Below are 24,790 nucleotides of genomic sequence, written 5' to 3' on the forward strand. Positions count from 1 at the left end.
TGAAAACATTGCAAAATAAATAAGATCAACAATTTAATACTATGAAAAACATTATTTATTCTTTGTGTGTGTTTATATGTGTGTCAAGAATGGGCTACTATTTATTTTTGTTTAACAAAGTACAGATACTAATTTTAAAGTATAAAAGTACTGAAAGTCACTGATGATTATTATCACGATTTTCTTATTTCTCTTTACTTCTTTGGTAAATCTAGAAGTGAATTAGTTGACTTAAGAAAAATAACACAGACAACTTACATTTGGAAGAGGTAAAACATAAATGCTTTTTAAGACTTTTCTATGGCAGCAGAGGGACGTTTCTTGCCCACTGCTGAAATGTGACTCATAGACACACTCAGAATGTAGTTCACCTCTTGAGATCAGAGATTAGAGATCAGAGAATGTATTTACCTTTCTGAACTTTGTCACAGAGAAGATAAATTTCCTCCCCTCCAGTCACACATCCAGCTGTCCTGTCCATTCTTACAATTTTCAAGTTGGATGCGTTGGGGGCTTCTGTTCACAGAGGGAAAACAACAATGACATGGTTAATCCTCAGCTCAACAAGCCAGTCCTTTAGGTAGGACCCTCCCCTTAGCACACATGACCAAAACAAAGCTTAAATACATGCTTTCACTAACAAAATAAATAAAACAAGAATGGCTTCTGAAGTTCTTGGAACATTTCTTGGGCATGGGTCATTTAGATCACCAAAACAAATGAGGTAGAAAGGAATAGGTATTTGTTTCTCCCTCTAACACAGAGAGACTGATACAAAAAGAGAAAGAGCTTTTCTGATGTATTGGGAAGTACCAAGCTAATTGATTTCTGGCCTTTCGATGAGGTCAAGACTTTAATTCCAAATTTGTTTCCATGATTCTGCTATTATTCTATTTACAAGAGTCCGAAAAACTTTAGGAAAAGTACAGTTTTCTTAAACTACTTACTACTTTTTATTTTACAGGCAAGGAAAATGGGGACGTTATGTTTCTTTTTCCCAAACTAAACTAGGATTCTGTGTGGTGAAGAGGCAAAACTTTCTTGTGGCAATAGCAAAAAGCTTCCTTTTTTTTTTTTTTTTCCCTCCAACAGCTGCATTTTAAGGTGATTCTGTGGTATGAGTCTGTATCATTTTATAACCTTTCACTTCCCTTCAAACTTGTTTAAATTAGAGAATTCAGTTAGTCATTGTACTTGGAGCATGGAGTTTTCCACACATGCCAAATTCTATAAACTTTCAATGAGTCTGAGTACTATGCTTGCAGGCTTTTTGGAAACACCTGTCTTATCAATCCCATGCATAATCAAACGAGAAAGTTGCATAGTAAATGCTGAAGATTACTGTAAAACGCAAAAGTTCTAGGAACTATAAATTTTTATATATATATACTTTTTGTGAGATGGGGTCTCACTATGTTGCTCATGCTGGGCTGAAACTCTATATCCTCCCACCCCAGCCACCCAAGTAGGTAGGACTACAGGACATGATGCCTAACCCGGCTTGAAATAGGATTCGAAAGTCACATGCTATCTATGCTACTCATTCATTTAACTTCAAGTTCTCTCTTGATAAAGCTAGTAACATATGGGCAAGAAAATGGGTAAGAATAATAGCTGTCTTTTATTAACTTCTTTCCAGAGCCCCCCCCCCACCACCAAAGAAAATTGGGATTATTCTCCCTTCTAAAAGCATCAACCATGTATCTTTAAGTAAGACATTCATAAATAAGAAGAGATGTGCCATTTCATGCAAAAGACTAAAAAATGTACATCAAAGGAAAAAGAATTACATGTAATGAGCCCCTCTTAAAATATCTCATTTAACCTGGACATCAACCTTTCAAGCTAGATTTTCCTATTCACATTTTATAGATGATAAAGCTGAGGCTTAAAGTGATTAAGTTACCTTCCCCAGGACTCAGCTAGCAAGTAAATGGCAGGGTGGGCTGGAAGTCTATTCTTGGTGTGCCCCCTGTTGGAAGTGAATTACTCACTACTGTCATAGATGGCGTCTGATACCACGGGTTCCAGGCGCCTTGTGAAGCTGCCAGTGCTATCCGGAAGAAAAGCTGTAAACATGAGCCGCACCACGCTGAGGTCCATCTCCTTGGTTTGCTGCAGAGCTGCTTGGCGGATTAGCTCTTTTTCCCGATCTATGGCCATACAACACAGTCCATTCATGCCCAGGGAAGTGTGAACATTTAAAAGACCATGCTTTTATAAACCACAAATAATGTAAACTTACAATAAAAAACCCATTTTCCTCTTTTGAAACTCTTCATATTGCTAATAAAATGTTAAAAACAGTCTCATTTATGTCATCCAATATGAAAGGCATTGAAGACCTGCATTTTCTCTGGGTTACAGTAAAAACTCTCTTCCATGTATCAGATCGCCTCCCTCCTCTCCTGTCCTCCCTCCACCTTTCCCTTTTCTCTCTACAGTAAGAGTTAAAGGCACACAGGATGTGATCAAATGGAACTGAATAACCCTACTAGGCACCAGCTGTATTGAGAAGTATGCAAATTATTCCAAAAGCTGTTTGGGCACAGGGATTGAGCTCATTCCACAGTGCCAAGCAGAGAGCCTGGCACATAGTAGGTACTCAAAAACAACTTCTGAAGGAACTGAATGACTCAGTGACATCTTGTTTCTTCCCTCCTGCTGGAGTTTTCATGCTGATGGATATAGTCATAATTAAGCTATAATATCATAAAAGGTAGTGATTCAAGAGACAAGTACTACAAGAGAGCTACAAATGAAGGGATGTGGAATTTCAGAGGAGGACAGAGTTCAGAGGGCTTTGGAGCAGAAGAGGCATTTGCTCTGAATCTTGAAAAGGTGGCAGAATTTGGATATATTCATATAAGAGAGTGGATAAAGGCATTCCAGGAAGAGGAGAGAGCAAACATAGAAAGAATGTGCCAAGACAGGGAAGTGAGAAATCATGGTGCTCCTACCAAGTAGTACAGTTTGACCTGAAGGGGCTGGAGATGAGGCTGGAAAGGTGCTGGGGCCAGAGAAGGAGGGCTTTGTATGCCAGGCTATAGAGCCATAGGTTTTATACTAGAAGTAGCAGGATGCCATCAAGTTTCTGAGCAGGGAAAAGGTGACAGCAGTGTGGGGTAGAGACTGGAAGGGATGCAGATGAACATATAATTCATACAGATGAAAACCAAAGCCTGGACCCCTTGGGGAGGAGCAAGGCCAGGAGAATGATGCTTACCTCCCAACTGCCGGTCCCCTCCACCTTCTGCTTGCAAATAGGCAAGGTCAGGGTGCACCAAGAGTCCAGGATTATAGCCCCTTATACACGCCTCTGTCATTCGTGCTTCCAGTGTTTCAAATACTTTTTTCTTTGTCACATGAAGTATACCCAGGTTTGCGAAGCTGGAGAAAAAACAGTAACAGCAGCAGCAACAACAACCAAAAGTTAGGCACTTAATGTCTAGAGAATCTGGCTTCACTTGTAAATTTTTAAAAAATACACAGGCCCTCAAATGTTTTATACAAATCTCTTGGGGCTAGATGCATTTCAGAATTCAGTGTATTTTTGATGTTAGGCAATATATGGCATATACTGCATATTACATAATACTCTAAGCAGGTCTGGGGTACACAATGTAGTCAAACACGTTAGTATTTCTGCAGTGAAATATATAATTGGACTCACCAAATGGAAAAATAAAGACTATAAACAGCTACACGTCAGATCAGATTGGTTTTTACTACCAAATGAGTCTGCGATAAACTTGGAAGAATGTTTTGGTTTTCAGAGCTTATTTGACTTCCAAATTGTGATTAAGGGAGTGGGAGCATATGTGTCTATGTGTCTTAATGAGGAAGTCTTACTGGGTTCATTTTGAAGTATTTTCTATGGGAGTTGTATTAAAAATTAAAAATTCAAAATATAATACTAACACTTCTTAAGAATAAGAGGAGTATTATATTTGGAATGATTATTTTCCTTTTGAATCATCCTTGGGTTTCTGAATGGGATTTAAAGTCTACCTGTAATCTTATCTTCTCCTGAGTTATCTATAAGGTTGGAATTATTTATTACCATTAGAGTTGTCATCTAAATATACATGTAAACAGGGATGGAGAATCTTATATCTCACGAAGGCTACATATCTATAAAACAAAATATGTTGATAAGCTTAAAAGCAATTAAAATGATTTATAAGAAAATATATAAAATGTTCCAGCCGTTCACTTTTGAAATTAAAGTGTATGAAACAAAGAAGTCGATTCAATAAATATAACAGGCAAACAAAAAAGGACTTTACCAAGGAGATTCATTCATTCAACAAATATTTATGCAGATCCTTATCAGTGCCAGGAAATGTCCTAGATGCTTTTGTCCGCAGTAAAAGAATCTCTACCTTCACTGAATTTATATGCTAGTATGACAACGGAGAAGAAACAAAGAAGTAAATTATACGATACAATTTAGAAGGCAATAAGTGTTATCCAGAAAAATAAGGTAGGAATGAGGAACAGGAGAGGTAGTAGAAAAAAGCATAACATTTTAAAGTAGGGAGAGGTCAGGAAGGACACTCAGTGAAAAGATGACAACTGAGCAAAAACTTGAAGGAAGTGATGGGGAAGACATGAACATATGAATGATGAAGGCAGCAAAAAGAACAGTAAGTGCAAAATTCCTGCGGTAGGACCACGTTGGTGTTTTCAAAACACAACAAAGGCAAGGTCAATGTAGCTGGAGTGAAATGAGCAAGCTGTCAGAAGTAAGTAAAGAATTCAGAGAGGTAAGCAGGGGGCCAGATCCTTTAAAGCCTTGTAAGCTTTCGTAAGGATTTTTTCTTCTAGCTTTTACTCAGAAAGAAAGAACAAAAATTAGTAGAGGAAAGAAAGAGATTTCATGACAACTGAATTGAAGGAAAGAATGAACAAGCTAAGGTAGCAAGGTCAGATAAACTAGGGAAGAAAATAGGAGTTATAAGGCAGAATGAAATGAGGCCCAGAGACAGAATAAGTCATGTGTTCAGGCAGATGAAAAAAGTGGATAGCTAAGATACAGAACAGAAAATATACCACTAGAAAATAAGCTCCTTGAAGGCAGGGATGTCTAGTCCCTAGAACAATGCCTGACATATGAGTGTTTAAGTATCTGTTGATAAATGAATGCATGAATTAATACAGCACAGAAAAATATGCAGCATGACATACTTACATGCATAGAAGTATAAGCAGTTTTTCACAAACAATACCTCCATCTTTTGGCCCTTTCAGCCTTATTCCCATATAGAACTTCCCTAACTGCAGGAAAATGGGGTTATCTCCTCGGAAATAGCAATGATAAACATCTGTGTAACACCTTACCCTTTACCGTCAATAATATGCTTTTCATGTATATTGCCTCATCTAGTCCCTGTGAGAAAAACATCATCCTTATTAATTTATTATGTGAATAATGAAGGATTTACTCTGGTTAACAAATGAAACAGTACAGAAGTCAGTCTTCTGCTTCAGGTAACGATAGAGTAAAACAGACTGGATTGAACCTTAAATATCTAAAATACATGAAGAAATGGTTTTCAAACACTAGAAAACAGGCAGCACAGACAGTAATCTTAAAGAAAAATAAATAAGGTGAATCCTGTAATTACTCTGGCTTAATGCCTAGAAAGTCCCAGGCTGCAGCACAGGAAGGAGGAACCCCAATAGGGCCTGGCAATCTCCGAGGTTGAGGAGACACAGTTAAACACTGGAGGAAGCCAAGGAGGCTAAGACTCACAAGCAGAGCACCGGAGAGGAAGAAACTTCAAACAGAGATACACTCAGAGACCACTGGAGTCTTCAGCTGTGTGTGGGGAAAGTCCATCAAAGCTGGGGAAAGAACCACCATAGAGGTGGAGGCAGAAAAATTACTGTAACACATATAGGGTTGGAATACTTCAAGAAATCTTGTAATACATGGAGCATCAGGTTGAAAATTCAGAAAGGTACTGCCTTAGTAATGATGTCAAATAAACCCTAGAGTAAAGGTTTCTCTGGTCTCTCTGACAAAGCTTAAAAGTAGTTTAGAAAGAATCAGACTGTTCCCAAATATAACTTCATCCCAATCCTCAAACATTTAAAAGCATACCAAAAAAAAAAAAAAAAAAAAGGAATCCAGGACTCAACGCTACAAAATTCAAAATATCTGTCATCCAATAAAAAACTACCAGGCATGGAAAGAAACAGAAAAATAGCATGTCCTTAGAGACTTACAAAGAGACTTAGACTCTCATACAATAATAATGGGAGACTTTAACAACCCACTGTCAACATTAGATCAACGAGACAGAAAGTTAACAAGGATATCCAGGAATTGAACTCAACTCTGCACCAAGAGGACCTAATAGACATCTACAGAACTCTCCACCCCAAATCAACAGAATATACATTCTTCTCAGCACCACATCGCACTTATTCCAAAATGGACCACAGAGTAGAAAGTATAGCACTCCTCAGCAAATGTACAAGAACAGAAATTATAACAAACTGTCTCTCAGACCACAGTGTGATCAAACTAGAACTCAGGACTAAGAAACTCAATCAAAACCACTCAACTACATGGAAACTGAACAACCTGCTCCTGAATGACTACTGGGTACACAATGAAATGAAGGCAGAAATAAAGATGTTCTTTGAAACCAATGATAACAAAGATACAACATACCAGAATCTCTGGGACACATTTAAAGCAGTGTGTAGAGGGAAATTTATAGCACTAAATGCCCACAAGAGAAAACAGGAAAGATCTAAAACTGACACCCTAACATCACAATTAAAAGAACTAGAGAAGCAAGGGCAAACACATTCAAAAGCTAGCAGAAGGCAAGAAATAACTAAGATCAGAGTAGAACTGAAGGAGATAGAGATACAAAAAACCCTCCAAAAAATCAGTGAATCCAGGAGCTGGTTTTTTTGAAAAGATCAACAAAATTGATAGACTGCTAGCAAGACTAATAAAGAAGAAAAGAGAGAAGAATCAAACAGATGCAATAAAAAATGATAAAGGGGATATCACCACCGACCCCACAGAAATACAAACTACCATCAGAGAATACTATAAACACCTCTATGCAAATAAACTAGAAAACCTAGAAGAAATGGATAATTTCCTGGACACTTACACTCTCCAAAGACTAAACCAGGAAGAATTTGAATCCCTGAATAGACCAATAGCAGGCTCTGAAATTGAGGCAATAATTAATAGCCTACCAACCAAAAAAAGTCCAGGACCAGATGCATTCACAGCTGAATTCTACCAGAGGTACAAGAAGGAGTTGGTACCATTCCTTCTGAAGCTATTCCAATCAATAGAAAAAGAGGGGAATCCTCCCTAACTCATTTTACAAGGCCGACATCATCCTGGTACCAAAGCCTGGCAGAGACACAACAAAAAAACAGAATTTTAGACCAATATCCCTCATGAACATCGATGCAAAAATCCTCAATAAAATACTAGCAAACCGAATCCAGCAGCACATCAAAAAGCTTATCCACCATGATCAAGTGGGCTTCATCCCTGGCATGCAAGGCTGGTTCAACATACACAAATCAATAAACGTAATCCAGCATATAAACAGAACCAAAGACAAAAACCACATGATTATCTCAATAGATGCAGAAAAGGCCTGTGACAAAATTCAACAGCCCTTCATGCTAAAAACTCTCAATAAATTTGGTATTGATGGAACGTATTTCAAAATAATAAGAGCTATTTATGACAAACCCACAGCCAATATCATACTGAATGGGCAAAAACTGGAAAAATTCCCTTTGAAAACTGGCACAAGACAGGGATGCCCTCTCTCACCACTCCTATTCAACATAGTGTTGGAAGTTCTGGCTAGGGCAGTCAGGCAAGAGAAAGAAATCAAGGGTATTCAGTTAGGAAAAGAAGAAGTCAAATTGACCCTGTTTGCAGATGACATGATTGTATATTTAGAAAACCCCATTGTCTCAGCCCAAAATCTCCTTAAGCTGATAAGCAACTTCAGCAAAGTCTCAGGATACAAAATCAATGTGCAAAAATCACAAGCATTCTTATACACCAGTAACAGACAAACAGACAGGCACATCTGAATGAATTCCCATTGACAATAGCTTCAAAGAGAATAAAATACCTAGGAATCCAACTCACAAGGGATATAAAGGACCTCTTCAAGGAGAACTACAAACCACTGCTCAGTGAAATAAAAGAGGATACAAACAAATGGAAGAACATACCATGCTCATGGATGTGAAGAATCAATATCATGAAAATGGCCATACTGCCCAAGGTAATTTATAGATTCAATGCCATCCCCATCAAGCTACCAATGACTTTCTTCACAGAATTGGAAAAAACTACTTTCAAGTTCACATGGAACCAAAAAAGACCCCACATTGTCAAGACAATCCTAAGCCAAAAGAACAAAGCTGGAGGCATCATGCTACCTGACTTCAAACTATACTACAAGGCTACAGTAACCAAAACAGCATGGTCCTGGTACCCAAACAGAGATATAGACCAATGGAACAGAACAGAGGCCTCAGAAATAATACCACACATCTACAACCATCTGATCTTTGACAAAGCTGACAAAAACAAGAAATGGGGAAAGGATTCCCTATTTAATAAATGGTGCTGGGAAAATTGGCTAGCCATAAGTAGAAAGCTGAAACTGGATCTCTTCCTTACACCTTATAAAAAATTAATTCAAGATGGATTAGAGACTTAAATGTTAGACCTAAAACCATAAAAACCCTAGAAGAAAACCTAGGTAATACCATTCAGGACATAGGCATGGGCAAGGACTTCATGTCTAAAACACCAAAAGCAACAGCAACAAAAGCCAAAATTGACAAACGGATCTAATTAAACTAAAGAGCTTCTGCACAGCAAAAGAAACTACCATCAGAGTGAACAGGCAACCTACAGAATAGGAGAACATTTTTGCAATCTACTCACTTAACAAAGGGCTAATATCCAGAACCTACAAAGAACTCAGTCAAATTTACAAGAAAAAAACAAACAACCCCATCAATAAGTGGGCAAAGGATATGAACAGACACTTCTGAAACGAAGACATTCATACAGCCAAGAGACACATGAAAAAATGCTCATCATCACTTGCCATCAGAGAAATGCAAATCAAAACCACAATGAGATACCATCTCACACCAGTTAGAATGGCAATCATTAAAAAAACCAGGAAACAACAGGTGCTGGAGAGAATGTGGAGAAAGAGGAACACTTTTACACTGTTGGTGGGACTGTAAACTAGTTCAACTATTGTGGAAAACAGTGTGGCGATTCCTCAAGGATCTAGAACTAGAAATACCATTTGACCCAGCCATCCCATTACTGGGTATATACCCAGAGGACTATAAATCATGCTGCTATAAAGACACATGCACACATATGTTTATTGCGGCACTACTCACAATAGCAAAGACTTGGAATCAACCCAAATGTCCATCAGTGACAGACTGGATTAAGAAAATGTGGCACATATACACCATGGAATACTACGCAGCCACAAAAAGGATGAGTTCGTGTCCTTTGTAGGGATATGGATGAAGCTGGAAACCACCATTCTCAGCAAACTATCGCAAGAACAGAAAACCAAATACTGCATGTTCTCACTCATAGGTAGGAATTGAACAATGAGATCACTTGGATACAGGAAGGGGAACATCACACACCGGGTCCTATTGTGGGAGGGGGTGGGAGGAGGGATAACATTAGGAGATATACCTAATGTAAATGACGAGTTAGTGGGTGCAGCACACCAACATGGCTCATGTATACACATGTAACAAACCTGCACCTTGTGCACATGTACCATAGAACTTAAAGTATAATAATAATAATAATAAAAAACCTAATACAATGGAAATGCTATATATTAAAAAAAGGAAAACATGATTCATAATTAGGATAAAAACTAATCAAAAATATATCCAGAAGACAGAATTTGCACACAAGTACATTGAATAGCTATTATATATTCCATATGATCAGAAAAAGAAGAAAGCATTGGTATGTTAAGGAGTAACATGGCAGATATGAAAAAAAACACCAGAAACAAACCTATAGAAATGAAAACTATAATGTCTAAGAAGAAAAAATACACTAGATAGAATTAAGAAGATATTAGCCAGTACAGACAAAAATATTGGTGAATGTGCAGACACAGTAATAAAACTATCCAAAATGAAACAGAGAAAAAAAGATTTAAAAAAACCCAGATCATCAGTGAGCTGTGGGACAATTTCATATAGCCAAATACATGTGCAATTGGGGTTCCAGAAGAAGATGAAGAGGAGTGACAGAAAAAATATTTGAAAAAATAATGGCCAAAAAGTTTTAAAACTTACTAATATATATAAACCCAGAGATCCAAGGATCTCAATGAACCCCGAGCTCAAGAAACATGAAGGAAACTATGCTAATATACATATAATCAAATTGCTTAAAATGAGTGAGGAAGAGAAAATCTCAAAAGCTGCTAGAGAGAAAAAAAATCATATATAGAGGAACAAAGATTAGATTGACAGGTGACTTCTTGGAAACAAGGCAAGTCAGAAGACAGTGGAACAACATAATTTAAGGATGTGAAAGAATAATACTGTTAACCTATAATTATTTTTTTTGAGACAGAGTTTTTCTCTTGTTGTGCAGGCTGGAGTGCAATGGCCTGCTCTCAGCTCACCGCAACCTCTGCCTCCTGGGTTCAAGTGATTCTCCTGCCTCAGCCTCTCGAGTAGCTGGGATTACAGGCATGAACCACCATGCCTGGCTAATTTTGTATTTTTAGTAGAGACGGGGTTTCTCCATGTTGGTCAGGTTGGTCTCAAACTCCCGACCTCACGTGATCTGCATGCCTCAGCCTCCCAAAGTGCTGGGATTACAGGCGTGAGCCACCGTGACTGACCTGTCAACGTAAAATTCTATACTCTTCAAAATATCTTTGAAAAACAAAGATAAAATAAAAAACTGTGAAGACATACACCAACTGAAAAGAATTCATCAGTATCAGATCAGCAGTATAATAAAAGGAAGTGCCTCAGGCAGAAGAAAATGATACCAGATAGAAATCTTGACCTATGAAACAGAATGAAGAGCACTGCAAATGATAAATACGTGGTTAAATATAAACACTTTTTTTCTGATTTAAAAAGTTTCTTTAAAAGATAAGTGACTGTTTAAGACACTTTTCAAAAGAAGACACACATGCCACCAACAAACATACGGAAAAAAGCTCAACATCACTGATCACTAGAGAAACGCAAATTAAAACCACGATGAGATATGATCTCACACCTGTCAGAATGGTTTTTATTAAAAAGTCAAAAGATAAAAGATGCTGGCACGGCTGTAGAGAAGGGGGTACACTTATATACTGCTGGTGGGAGTGGAAATTAGTTCAACCATTGTGGAAAGCAGGGTGGTGATTTTTCTTTTTTTTCTTTTTTTTTTTTTGCCCTTGTAAACTTGCTTTATTTATTTTATTTTTTTATTATACTTTAAGTTCTAGGGTACATGTGCACAATGTGCAGGTTTGTTACATATGTATATATGTGCCATGTTGGTGTGCTGCACCCATTAACTCGTCATTTACATTAGGTATGTCTCCTAATGCTATCCCTCCCCACACCCCACCCCATGACAGGCCCTGGTGTGTGATGTTCCCCTTCCTGTGTCCAAATGTTCTCTTTGTTCAATTCCCACCTATGAGTGAGAATATGCAGTGTTTGGTTTTCTGTCCTTGCAATACTTTGCTGAGAATGATGGTTTCCAGCTGCATCCATGTCCCTACAAAGGACATGAACTCATCCTTTTTTATGGCTGCATAGTATTTCATGGTGTATACGTGCCACATTTTCTTAATCCAGGCTGTCATTGATGGACATTTGGGTTGGTTCCAAGTCTTTGCTATTGTGAACAGTGCCTCAATAAACATACATGTACATGTGTCTTTATAGCAGCATGATTTATAATCCTTTGGGTATATACCCAGTAATGGGATGGCTGGGTCAAATGGTATTTCTAGTTCTAGATCCTCGAGGAATCGCCATACTGTCTTCCACAATGGTTGAAGTCCCACCAACAGTGTAAAAGTGTTCCTATTTCTCCACATTCTCTCCAGTACCTGTTGTTTCCTGTCTTTTTAACGATTGCCATTCTAACTGGTGTGAGATGGTATCTCACTGTGGTTCTGATTTGCATTTCTCTTATGGCCAGTGATGATGAGTATTTTTTCATGTGTCTGTTGGCTGCATAAAAGTCTTCTTTTCAGAACTGTCTGTTCATATCCTTTGCCCACTTTTTGATGGGGTTGTTTGATTTTTTTCTTGTAAATTTGTTTAAGTTCTTTGTAGGTTCTGGATATTAGCCCTCTGTCAGATAGATAGATTGTAAAATTTTTCTCCCATTCTGTAGGTTGCCTGTTGACTCTGGTGGTAGTTTCTTTTGCTGTGCAGAAGCTCCTTAGTTTAATTAGATCCCAATTGTCTATTTTGGCTTTTGTTGCCATTGCTTTTGGTGTTTTAGACATGAAGTCCTCGGCCATGACTATGACCTGAATGTTATTGCCTAGGTTTTCTTCTAGGGTTTTTATGGTTTTAGGTCTAACATTTAAGTCTCTAATCCATCTTGAATTAATTTTTTATAAGGTGTAAGGAAGAGATCCAGTTTCAGCTTTCTACATATGGCTAGCCAGTTTTCCCAGCACCATTTATTAAATAGGGAATCCTTTCCCCATTTCTTGTTTTTGTCAGCTTTGTCAAAGATCAGATGGTTGTAGAAGTGTGGTATTATTTCTGAGGCTCTCTTCTGTTCCATTGGCCTATGTCTCTGTTTTGGTACCAGGACCATGCTGTTTTGGTTACTGTAGCCTAGTATAGTTTGAAGTCAGGTAGCATGATGCCTCCAGCTTTGTTCTTTTTGCTTAGGATTGTCTTGGCAATGTGGGCTCTGTTTTGATTCCGTATGAACTTGAAAGTAGTTTTTTCCAATTCTGTGAAGAAAGTCATTGGTAGCTTAATGGGGATGGCATTGAATCTAAAAATTACATGGGGCAGTATGGCCATTTTCACGATACTGATTCTTCCTGTCCATGAGCATGGAATGTCTTTCCATTTGTTTGTGTCCTCTTTTATTTCGTTGAGCAGTGGTTTGTAGTTCTCCTTGAAGAGGTCCTTCACATCCTTTGTAAGTTGGATTCCTAGGTATTTTATTCTCTTTGAAGCAATTGTGAATGGTAGTTCACTCATGATTTGGCGCTCATTTTGTCTGTTATTGGTATATAGGAACGCTTGTGATTTTTGCACATTGATTTTGTAGCAGTGAGGTGATTTTTCAAAAAGCTAAAAACAGAACTATCATTTGACCCAGCAATCCCACTGTCGGTTATATACCCAAAGGAATATAAATCATTCTGTTATAAAGACACATGCATGTGAACGTTCACTGCAGCACTATCCATCATAGCAAAGACATGGAATCAACCTAAATTCCCCACCAATAACATAAATAAATAAAGAAAATGTATTACCATATGTACCAAGGAATACTATGCAGCCATAAAAAAGAATAAGATCATATCTTTTGCAGGAACATGGATGGAGCTAGAGGCCACTGTCCTTAGCAAATTCATGCAGGAACAGAAAAGCAAATACTGCTTGTTCTCACTAGTAAGTGGGAGCTAAATGATGAGAACTCATGGACAAAGACAGGAGCAACAGACATTGAAGAAGGCCTTGTTTCTCCTCTGTATTTTTATATTTAAATATCCACTCCTAGTGCTTGCCAGTTGGTATATGCTATATGTATTAATTGAAAAAAAATTCTACATCTCTAAATCAGAGCTGCCAGAAAGCAGAGAGGGTGTGGTGATTACCAGTGAGGGAACTGGCCTAAAGCAAAGTCAAAGAACACACATATTTTCCACGGAATAAAAATGTCAAAGAACTAAAATACGTTGAAACAAATTGTTGATATTCAGGATTTAAAATAAAACACCAAACTAAGATTATTATTATTATTATTTTTACCAAGAAAGGCAGTAAAGGTTAATTATATAAATGAATAAAAAATAAAAAGACAAAATTAAAGCTAATTTTAAAAAATATGAAAATGACAAATCCCCTACATTACAGCAATCGAACTTATAATCAAGACTCAGTTATTTAAAACATGAATATTTATAACATAGATAAAATCCTTTTGAAAGTAGAAACTAAGTTTATTAAGAATTCATGCTGAGGGAAAGGTGAAGATAAACACTCCAAAGAAAGTAATTCCTTTGGTTTTGACAATTTAAAAGTTATTTATCTTCTTACTGCCATTTTTTAGATATCTTTTTTTGTATGTTGGATTAGTGCCTTGCTTGTGAATCTAAACTCTTTGCCTAATCTGTATTATTGAAAACAGGTTATCTTAGCTTCATTTCTAGTATTGACAAGTCTAAGACATAATTTTGGCTATCTTCCTAAGTTTCTCTATGTGATACTCTTATCTACAAGTCAGAACTAAATACTAATAATCAATGTCATACCATAAATATGTATGTGGCAAGTTTGCTCATGTTATTTCATAATATTACGTAATGTTAGTTCAGTCTAGAATTCTGGAGATGTAAATGGCCTAAACATAAGATTCTGTACTGAAAACCTCTCATTTTATGAGGGAAGACATTAAGGTCCTCAAGAAGTCATATAACTTGCCCCCAGTCCTCTGTTGAGAGCAACAGTACTGGGAATAAAATTCTGGTTTCCAGAATGCTAGCATGATGTTCTTTCTATATAAATGCAATAAGTTTTGACATTGAAAACCTTAAAAATGTATATACATAGAGAGATAGAAACAAATGAATTATGAAGGAAATAGTGTATTTTGGGAAACATTGTAAGCAAAAATTTCTCAGCTAAAAATCAAATTAGAAAGTGAGTACTGGCTTTTCATAGAAAACGCTAAACACGTAAGACTACTGAGTCTATTGTAACTCTCAAGTGGCATCTTGATTAAACTTCTCACTGAAATTGTATAGGGTTAGAAAATCTCACTGCACTGCAATCAGACATCATGATCAAACTCAGGAGCTGAGATGCTCAAAATGTTTGTTGAATGAATGAATGATGAGTTCTCCCAACTACTGAGCCCACACCCCACTGCTCTACAAGAGAGTGAAAGAATCCCTCACTTTCCCTGGAGACAATTTACTTCTATTCCCTCTCTAAGGTCTCAAATTTAAATAACCATTAGTTCTTTCTAAAATCCTGAAAGATCACTAAAGCAAACCACAGAAACACCAAATTATAGACAACATACTGGAGGTTTTATAATAAATATTAGTAGAAAACTTCATGTAAAATTTCCTCTAAAGGATATGATTATAATACAGATTAAACAAGACCAAAGAAAATAAACTTCAAACTGACAGAAGCCTACTGGAATAGATCTGCAGGAACACTAAGTGATCAATTAGTCTAAAACTGTGACAAATAGCCTGCATTTCAAAGCTCTCCTAGGTCAACCAGGAACTGGAAGGGTATTCCACAACTCATGTTGAACAAACTGTGACATACAACAGGAAACATGCCAGTCTTTCAAGAGGATGTTGAAACAAGTTCATATAAAGCACACTTTAATTTTTCAAATCAATTTAAGCTTCTTCCTTCAATCTAGAGTCTTTTGTTTTCTAACATCAAAAGAATCCGATTTTAGTGACTTAAAAGAAAGCTCTCTCTCTAGGTTTTTCACACTTAAATATTTTTACAGTCAAACAAAGAAATACCTAGGAACATGAAAGCACAACCTCCAAAATAATAACCAATTTGAAACTTGATCGGAATTCAAAGCCTGAAATGCAACCATCAGCTTAATTATGGTTGATTTAAACAATTCCTTTCTTTGAGTGAATAACCCAGATTAACTGGGATTTTAGTATAAACTATTCAAACTAGGATTAGAAAACCCTGAAAAATGTTTTCAAAAATTAAACAAAATTAAAAATGTCTTCTTTTGCATTTAAGGACTCCCAAAGAAAGACTTAAAACAACAATTTTTAGAATTATTGACTGTACATATCAGTTTGTATTGTGCACTATACTATTATTCTGTGTGCTATTTTAGTGTATTAGGAAGATGAAAATATCTGCTTTTTAGCACAATAAATATGTCTTATTTAAAAACTTAATTCTTTTGGATTGAAATTACTTCTATAAAACTTCAATTATTAAAAATTGCTTGTTTTATTTGATCAACCGTTAAATGAATATGTCATTTTTTATTTACATTTCAAGCCTAACGAATGCCAAAATAAATTTGCATTCCTTGGCTTCTTATCTGTGCATACTTTCTAAGCAGCAGAGAGCTGAAATGATATTTAAACATTCACTTAGAGCCCTAAATATTCACACTATAAATCCACTGAAGAAATCATCAAGAATGTAAAACTATCCATAAAGTGATGATTTCTGCTACAGTTAGGTTTCTTTAAATGTGTCCTTATCTTTATTTCTAGGAGAAAAAAAAAATTAAAAGTGGCACAAATACCTTGTAGGTCAAGTGACCACATGTAAGTGATCATCCAAATTGGGCCACCTCTGAGAGTAGAAGAGGGTGCTCTAAACAATTAGGCCAGGTGAAAACTGGGCAGTCTCAGGCAAATCTAGACATGTGGTCACCTTACTTCCTGGAGTCCGAATGAAAGCACAAGTTTACAGTTTTTTGAGGCCCTTTGAGGGTCTCAGAAAGGTCCCTAAGCCTGTTCATTCTAAGTTTCTGCATCCCATATTCTATCTGTTCCTACCTTCAACAGCATCATATACCCTTACTTACCCGACCACCATGTCCTTGGGTCCAGCAGTTACAGTGCAGATCCCATCCTCACAGTGTTTTCCCACCAGGCTGTGGGCATGCAGGTGGATATTTTTTCCATTTGTGACCAACTGAACAATAACCTTTGCTGGTCCCACATAGTTGCAGATCTATGTAAGAAGCACATTTCAAAAGTCAGCACACCTGACTCTCCAGCAACATGGAAAAATGTTTATGATATGCCAGTAAGTATAAAAAGTACAATATAAAATTATTCATATATGTATAGACATTATTACAGCCCTGTTTTGAAAAGTATGTGATGAACAAATGACAGGGTGAAAGTAAATGAAAATGTTAATGGTGGTTGTTTTGTGTAGTGGGAAGATACACTCCAAGAAGCAGGCCACTTAAAATACAGTATGTATTGTGAAAGTTGGAGCAACACATCTTAGAGGATGCTGTGTTGTCATGAAGCCTCCTTTCCTATTAACCAAGAACGTGCTTTCCTCTGCACCCTCATCAAAATTCTTGGTTACAAAAGCTGGGTAAATGACTGATGAGAAGGAAACTGGTGGTTGATGGGAATCAAAGGAAGAAGGGAGGTAAGCAGAAGCAGTCCATCCTAACTCTGAGCCATGTGATTAGACAGAATCCTGCCCAGGGACCTGGTTCTGAAGTTTGGCTATAAACACTCAAGCATGAGGACTTGGCCTCCAGTCATCTCTTAGGATACCTGAGCCTTCAGTAGCCCTCTCTGACTTCTGATAATTGAGTTACATATGCTCAGGTTATAGTAAGTGTTTTCAGTTAAAAAAAAGTACACTTCTTAAGTACAAATCCTTAGATTTCACCCCTGTTTTGCTGTTGTTTGATAAAATTAGAGTTTTCTGTTTAAAGTAATTTATTTTTTATTGGTATGTCTTTAAAATGACAATAGCAATAAAAAGGAAATAGCATGGAGATAACGACATTTGTAGCAAAAAACACTTTGATACCCTTTCTTATTAGTCACCTAGCCCCCTATAATAGACCAGATTCCTTCCTTGAGAAAGTGCCAAGACTAAAGTCATACTAACGTTAACAGAAAAGACCTTATTTTAACCTTCTTAAATCCTATTAAGTCAGAACCCTGTGATAAATTCAGCTAAATACTTGGAAATGCATTATAATCTCAAAAGATGAACTACCATCCTGGTTTGCCTGGGACTGAGGGGTTTTCTGGGACACAGGACTTTTGGAGCCAAAACCTAGATTAGTTGGTCACCCTATCTCCTTAGCTCATACTGTACTTTTTTTTTTTTTTTTTTTGAGATGGAGTCTCGCTCAGTCGCCCAGGCTGGAGTGCAGTGGCACAATCTCCGCTCACTGCAAGCTCTGCCTCCCGGGTTCACGCCATTCTCCTGCCTCAGCCTCCCGAGTAGCTGGGACTACAGGCGCCCACCACCACACCTAGCTAATTTTTTGCATTTTTAGTAGAGACAGGGTTTCACCATGTTAGCCAGGATGGTCTTGATCTCCTGACCTCGTGATCCGTCCACCTTGGCCTCCCAAAGTGCTGGGATTACAGGCGTAAGCCACCGCGCCCGGCCCATACTGTACTTTTTAAAGGACTGCATAACCTAAACCCCAAATCTCTCAACTACACAGTAATTTGAAATGCATAAACCTATACAAGCAGCCCACAGTTTGAAAGAAAGAGAGAGAGAAGAAAAAGAAAGGAAGGAAGGAGGAAAGGGAAGAAGGAAGGATGGGAGGGAGGGAGGGAGGGAGGGTGGGAATCACACCTAAAGATAACTCTTTGATGGAAGTCCTAATGATATAAACTTGAGGAAGACCCTAAACCTGCCAATAATACTTCTTGGAAAGAGACAGAATCCTTTCAACTAGCCTACTTCTACTATAAACTTCATTAAATGGATTCATATTTTATTGAAGCAGGGATTTGGTAGGATTTTCTTAGTAGGGACTTTTCCCCAACCCAATATTTCATCCAAGAGTCGAAAAGCTGATCAGAGTTGGCATTACTCCCCAGAGAGTTTGCAGGGAGAGAAGCTTCACTCGTCAACAAAGGATAGATTCCCCTACAATCAACTGTGCAGCTCCACTTCAAGGCCTCTATGCATGCACTTGGCTAAAACTGCTGCAAAGGTCTACTTTTAAACCTTCTAAACTCCTTCTCAAAGAGCAGGGCCCCCAGAGCAAGCCAACCACAAAGAGGGTTTCTAATTAAATTTGATCTTGACCACCTCAAAGCACAAAAAATTTCTTAAACAGGTATAACATTTAAAAAAAACCCTGGGTATAAAGCTAATTATGAATTCAGTGCTTTCCCTTTAACAAGGAGAAGGTCTCTGCCCTTAAATGTGGGACAGGGAATGAGAAGTTCTGGGTTTGCTCCAAAGCTGACTGCTGTCCCTAGATACTCCCTACAGATTGCTGATGCCAGTTGTGTTTCCTGGTGTTGACATCTGAAATCAGTCTTTGTTATGATGATATATCCCACAAGGGCTTCTTCAGCAATAAATCAAGAGTGAAATAACATGAAATAAACCATGTAATTACACTTTTAAGTGACACCGGCACAGGACTGCAAGAGAGCAAGGCATGAGGTAATGCTTCACTTGGGTGAAATCAGGTAGGCTTTCCACTTAAACAGGACACCAGAAGGAATGCATAATTAAAGCCCAATCGCGTCAGATAACTGGGCCCTTCGATGTTACCATTATGAGGGAATTAGTCTCTGGTACTGAAGGAAAGAGGTCTGAGGTATCCTCAAAAAGTACTCATGTATTTTTCATACTACTACTTCATGACTGAAGGGTGGCAAGAATGAGGAACTGGGTAGTCCCTGAGGTAAAGGAACTGAACATGCTGCCAGTGACTCATGTGCTGCTAGATCCATTTGAAAGAGTTGAAGTCAGCATCGCATCATCTGGTTTTCACAGAGACCACAGGGCAACGGACAGGGAGCCCCCTGGGTTTTGTGGACTTTCCAAAATACTGACTACGGACTGAAAGAAGAAAGCTGAAGTGTGACAAGAGAAAATAGTGATACTATTTGCAAGTTATATGGCACATGAAGACACTGGTACTCTAACATGGGGGAGACCATACTTCATAGGATGCCATGATGTGACAGACCACTGTTTGCAATCGATTCAGAAATTCATTTGCTCTACGGAGATCTTAGTTCTTGTTATTCAGTCTTCCTTTTACTTCTTTTACTCCTTTGAAAGTTAAGTTTAAAGAGAGCAACTGTGTCTGTTAGGTTTTTTTCAAAGAGTCTGAACATTGCAGGCTCTTATTAAGAGTTAAGCTTTCCAGCTGGGCGTGGTGGCTCATGCGTGTAATCCCAGCACTTTGGGAGGCCGAGATGGGTGGATCACCTGAGGTCGGGAGTTTGAGACCAGCCTGGCCCACATGATGAAACCCTGTTTCTACTAAAAACACAAAATGTTAGCCAGGTGTGGTGGTGTGCACCTGTAATCCCAGCTACTCAGGAGGCTGAGGCAGGAGAATCACTTGAACCCAGGATGTGGAGGTTGCAGTGGGCCAAGATCGAGACACTGCCCCTCCAGCCTGGGTGACAGAGCAAGACTCTGTCTCAAAAAAAAAAAAAAAAAAAAAAAAAAAAAGAGTTAAGCTTTCAATTAAAGCCAAGGAGACCAAGGTGATAAAACTGAGTAATCAGCTACCCAGGGACACTATAAGAGCATGGACTTTAGGGACATACTAGCTGGGCTTGAAGATAGTTCCCCATTTAATGGTTGTGTGACTTTGGGCACTGCTCAGTTTCCCCATCTGTAAAAGGGAGATAATAATAGTATCTCAAAGGGTTGCTGTGAGGACTAAATACATTAATGCATGTAAAGCCTTTACAACAATACCTAGCAAATAACAGTAGTTTAAAAGCATTAACTTGTCTTATTTATTAATTTATTACTGTAAGGTACTCTTCCACCTAGAGATTTTTAAACAATATGACCATCCTGAGATTATTATTATCTTATCTAAAAGCAGGTGGCTGGAATAAATGACTGATTTAGGTCACTTCTATTTCTAGGGTAAATCTTTTTTTGCATGCCATATTTTATTGGGCTTTGTTAATTTTCCAGTATTAATTATGTTATTATAGTAACAGCTATCATTCTTGGAGATGCCCAGGACCTCTTGGCATTCTTGATGAAATTTAAGACTTTCTTCCAGGAGCTGTATGACTCAATACCTACTGATGACCACACACTGGATCTGCTTTTTGAATAAGCCGTAGAAACCATGGGTCTCAGATAATACCAATCTCAGTCAAATTACCTCTTTTTATTTAAAACAATTTTGTCACATTGGGGTAAAGTATGTGCTGGTTCTTCAAAGGTGGTTACAGGACACAGTCTAGAATTTTCTAGGAATCAGGATTTGAAATGTCCACTTTGCTCTTTGGGTAAATTCGGCCAAATCACTTTGGCAGAATGCAGAGTTAACATGAATTTAAGAGGTGACACATGAAGCAGTTCTTTTCTGCTTAGCTTTTCTTGTGAAGTGATTGATGATGATGATGACGATGATGATGGTAATGAAGAAGAGGAGGGGAAAAATATAAAATTTTCAAATGGAAATCTATCCTGACTTCACGTGTGAACCTCGCTTTGTCCTCTACTGCACTAAGCAGCAGAACGATGTGGTAGTCTAGGAAGTCTGAAGCTAGGCTGCTGGGCTCAAGACCGACTGTTACCACTTAGCTGTGTCAATGGGGAAAGATGGTTAACATCTCTGGATTTCAGTTTCTCTGTCTTTAAAGTTAAAAGGAATACTTTTTTTCATAGGTTTTTTTTTTTTTTTTTTTTTTAGGATTAAATGAGTTAATGCAGTGCTTGGCACTTAATGGGATTAGCAATCCCAAATACAAATCCTCTCTCCCACCTAGGTAATACCTCACTAATAACCAAAATCTGTCTATTTATTCCGTGAGTATTTAAAGCCCCTCCTATGTTCCACACACTGCAGTAAATTAGGGGATGAAGCGATGCATGGTGAATGCAGAACAGACACAATCTCTGTTCTTGTGGAGAATTAAAGAGTGGGACTGACACTAATCGAATAATCTCACAAATAAATGTAAAAGTGTAACTGAGAAGAGCTTACACAGGAGATACATAAAAAGCACTTGACTGGGTCAGGAGGTCAGGGAAAGCTTCCTGAGGGAGTACTGAGGGTGGAGACTGAAAGAAGGCTAGGAGTATAACCAGGCAAGGGGGTGCGTGAGACCAAGAGGTTTAGAGAGTCCTCCTGGCAGGAAAAACAGCACATGCAAAGGCTCTGTGCTACAGTCCTACTCAGGACCTCCTTGAACCTACCCATTACCACATCTCAGGATTTTCTTCAAGCGGACAACTCCCACGTGGTCCCTCTGCTTCCCTATCAAGGAGCACCCATTTTTCAAGAGGAAGACCTAAACCTGAATCTTCCATGACACCCTCCTCCCTACTTTAGCCCACAAGGTTCCACTACTGCCTCCTTTTTTTGAAATTTGATTGGAAGGAACAAGGGAGGAAAACCATATGCAACCTAGTGCAATATGAAGACAGGGTTCAGTAATTAAATGATTACTGTCATACTTCTCCTGCTTGTTAAATTCCCAGAGCCGATACAGCTATACTTCCTAACTTACTGTGTTTTATGGAACATGCTAACTCAGATAATCCCCACAACAGCCCTGTGGGGTCAGAGGTAATACCCCATTCCACAGCTAGAGGAACTGGGGCTCAGAAGATAAAGTAGGTTGCCATGGTTCCTATAAATGGAGCAATCAGGCAATCCTTGAGCTTAGGTCTGTCCTCCTCCAAACTATTCACATTTTCCATTGCTCTGTGCTACCATGTGACATGATCATTTGTTCTTGTGTGTGTGTGCAGTCTCCTCAGTGTTTCATAGCTCTACTCTGCCTAGACAGTGTTGGTAGATGACAATTATTCGTAAACACCTTGTTTGTTTGGCTTTGCTGGTATGTGTTGTGAGAAGAGAGATCTCAGGAATGGTTATAAGAAGTGGTAGAGGTGTACTTGTCCCCTTGTAAGGCCCCTTTATAAAATCATGTCACAGACATGAAACCATGCATTCATTCTTTTCTGTGAGGTTGCAAGTCAGATTATTAGGCACAAAAAAAAGGAAAGAAAGAAAAAGATGAACACTATTTTAATAATATTTATTCTCTCAGGGATGAAAAACAGTCAGGCTTTATTGTTTACTACTTGTTGAGCAACCAGGGCAACCAGGAAGGACAGAATGACCTTTACCAAATAAGACAGTACAGAATTATGTCCAACACAGTTTCTGGCATAAAAAGATGCTTAGTAAAGTTCATCTCTTTCTCTGTTATGCAGGAGATTTCAAGTTGATCCAGTCTGTGATCCAATCCCAGCTTTTCCCCCTCCTAGCTCTGTGGCCTTACACAAATTAGATAACCTCTCTGAGTCTTAAGCTCCACATCTACACAAAGGGCCAATCACATGACTTCAGAGGGCTGTCGTGAGGACTACGCAGTGCCTGGCACATGGTAGGTACTATTAAAGTGCCAGTTTGTTTCCTTCTCTATTATTTGTAAAGACCCTTGGGCCTCCGAAAGTCCCTGTGAGGGAGGCAGAGTTGACTCTATTACCCCTATTTTGCAGATAAGAAAACAGAAGTTCAAACAGATTGAGTAACAAAGTGACATAACCCAAAGTCAAACAGCCAAGACACAGAGGACCCTGGAATTCATTATGAGTCTTCTGAATATAAATGTGGTATTCTCAGTAAGGTAGGGGATGGCATGAAAAAAATCCTCTGCACTGTTGATGGCATGTTTTTTTTTTTTTTCCTTTTCCTGGTAGTACTCATGGATGTGCGTTGATTCACCGACATTCTTTCACCTGTTTCGTGCCCCTTTGAATGACCAACAGCATATATGGCTCATATCAGGCTGGGATTAGAAGAGCAAACTGCCATTTGACATAATAAATAAGCTAAGAAGTTCTCGTGAATTACACAGAGACGATGAATAAAATCTCTATGTATAACTTTTCTCTGAAAGTTTTATCTTTTCCCTCATACTTTGACTCAGGGTTTCCTTTTTTGTTTTATTTTAATTTTCAGTTTTACCACATCAGATATAGCTGCTTACAAATTATGCTTCTTTTGAGAAAGAAGTAACACACTATTGCTAATTCCAAGAATTGCTGGGAACTTGGACCTCAACAGGTGTCACTACATCATCACGAAATTACCAATAAATCTTTACATTTGCATGGCCTAATCATTCATCACTGCGAAAGAACATGGGAAGAGCAGATAGTTTGTAATTTATTAATGCATTGTCTTATAAATGTTCACATATAAGCCTTTTTTTTTGCCAGTTGGGTGGATTTTTAAACAGAAAATAATGTATACAATACTGGTATTCTAGTGTCATTTCTTTCCTATATTTCTTTTTCTCTTTCTTTCTTTTTCTTTCTTCCTCTCTCTCTCTCTTTCTTTTTTTTTTTTTTTGAGGGGGGACAGGGTCTTGCTCTGTCATTCAGGCTGCAGTACAGTGGTATGATCATGGCTCACTGAAGACTCAACCTCCTGGGCTCAAGCAATCTTCCTGCCTCAGCCTCCTAGGTAGCTAGGACTACAAGTGCATGCCACCACACCTGTTTAAATTTTGTTTTTCTTTTTCATAGAGACAGAGTCTCGCTATGTTGCCCAGGCTGGCCTTGAACTCCTGGCCTCAAGCGATCTTTCCACCTAAGCCTCCAAAATTGCTAGGATTATGGGCATGAGCCACTGTGTCTAGCCTCTTTTCTATATTTCTTACCCTCTTTACTACACTACATGTGTTCTCAACTTCTTCTTTAAAGTATAATATATATAATAATAAATCAAATCTTCAAAAAATATCCTCTATCTGATCACCTCTCACTACCTTCACTGCTACTCCCTTGGTTTCCA

At 38.1% G+C, this 24,790-nt stretch overlaps 1 protein-coding gene and 1 long non-coding RNA gene across 3 annotated transcripts in view; one reads left to right on the forward strand and one right to left on the reverse strand.

The window, feature by feature from the left end:
• The window catches only part of LOC105486337 (nuclear factor kappa B subunit 1), a 123,121-nt gene that overhangs the window by 36,410 nt on the left and 61,921 nt on the right, over window positions 1-24,790 (reverse strand). For both annotated transcript variants that reach the window (XM_011749189.3, XM_011749190.3), the window contains exons 6-9: window positions 16,844-16,992; window positions 3,227-3,390; window positions 1,995-2,153; window positions 412-516 (exon numbers count right to left, since the gene is read on the reverse strand). In XM_011749189.3, coding sequence (XP_011747491.1) covers window positions 412-516; window positions 1,995-2,153; window positions 3,227-3,390; window positions 16,844-16,992 — 577 coding nt within the window. The remainder of the gene's footprint in view (window positions 1-411; window positions 517-1,994; window positions 2,154-3,226; window positions 3,391-16,843; window positions 16,993-24,790) is intronic.
• Window positions 16,986-24,144, forward strand: LOC139362358 (uncharacterized). The gene is made up of 3 exons (XR_011621137.1): window positions 16,986-17,427; window positions 23,203-23,375; window positions 23,491-24,144. It is a non-coding gene; the product is annotated as an uncharacterized lncRNA (long non-coding RNA).

Source organism: Macaca nemestrina, chromosome 3 (assembly GCF_043159975.1).
Source record: "Macaca nemestrina isolate mMacNem1 chromosome 3, mMacNem.hap1, whole genome shotgun sequence".
Classification (NCBI taxonomy): Eukaryota; Metazoa; Chordata; class Mammalia; order Primates; family Cercopithecidae; genus Macaca; species Macaca nemestrina.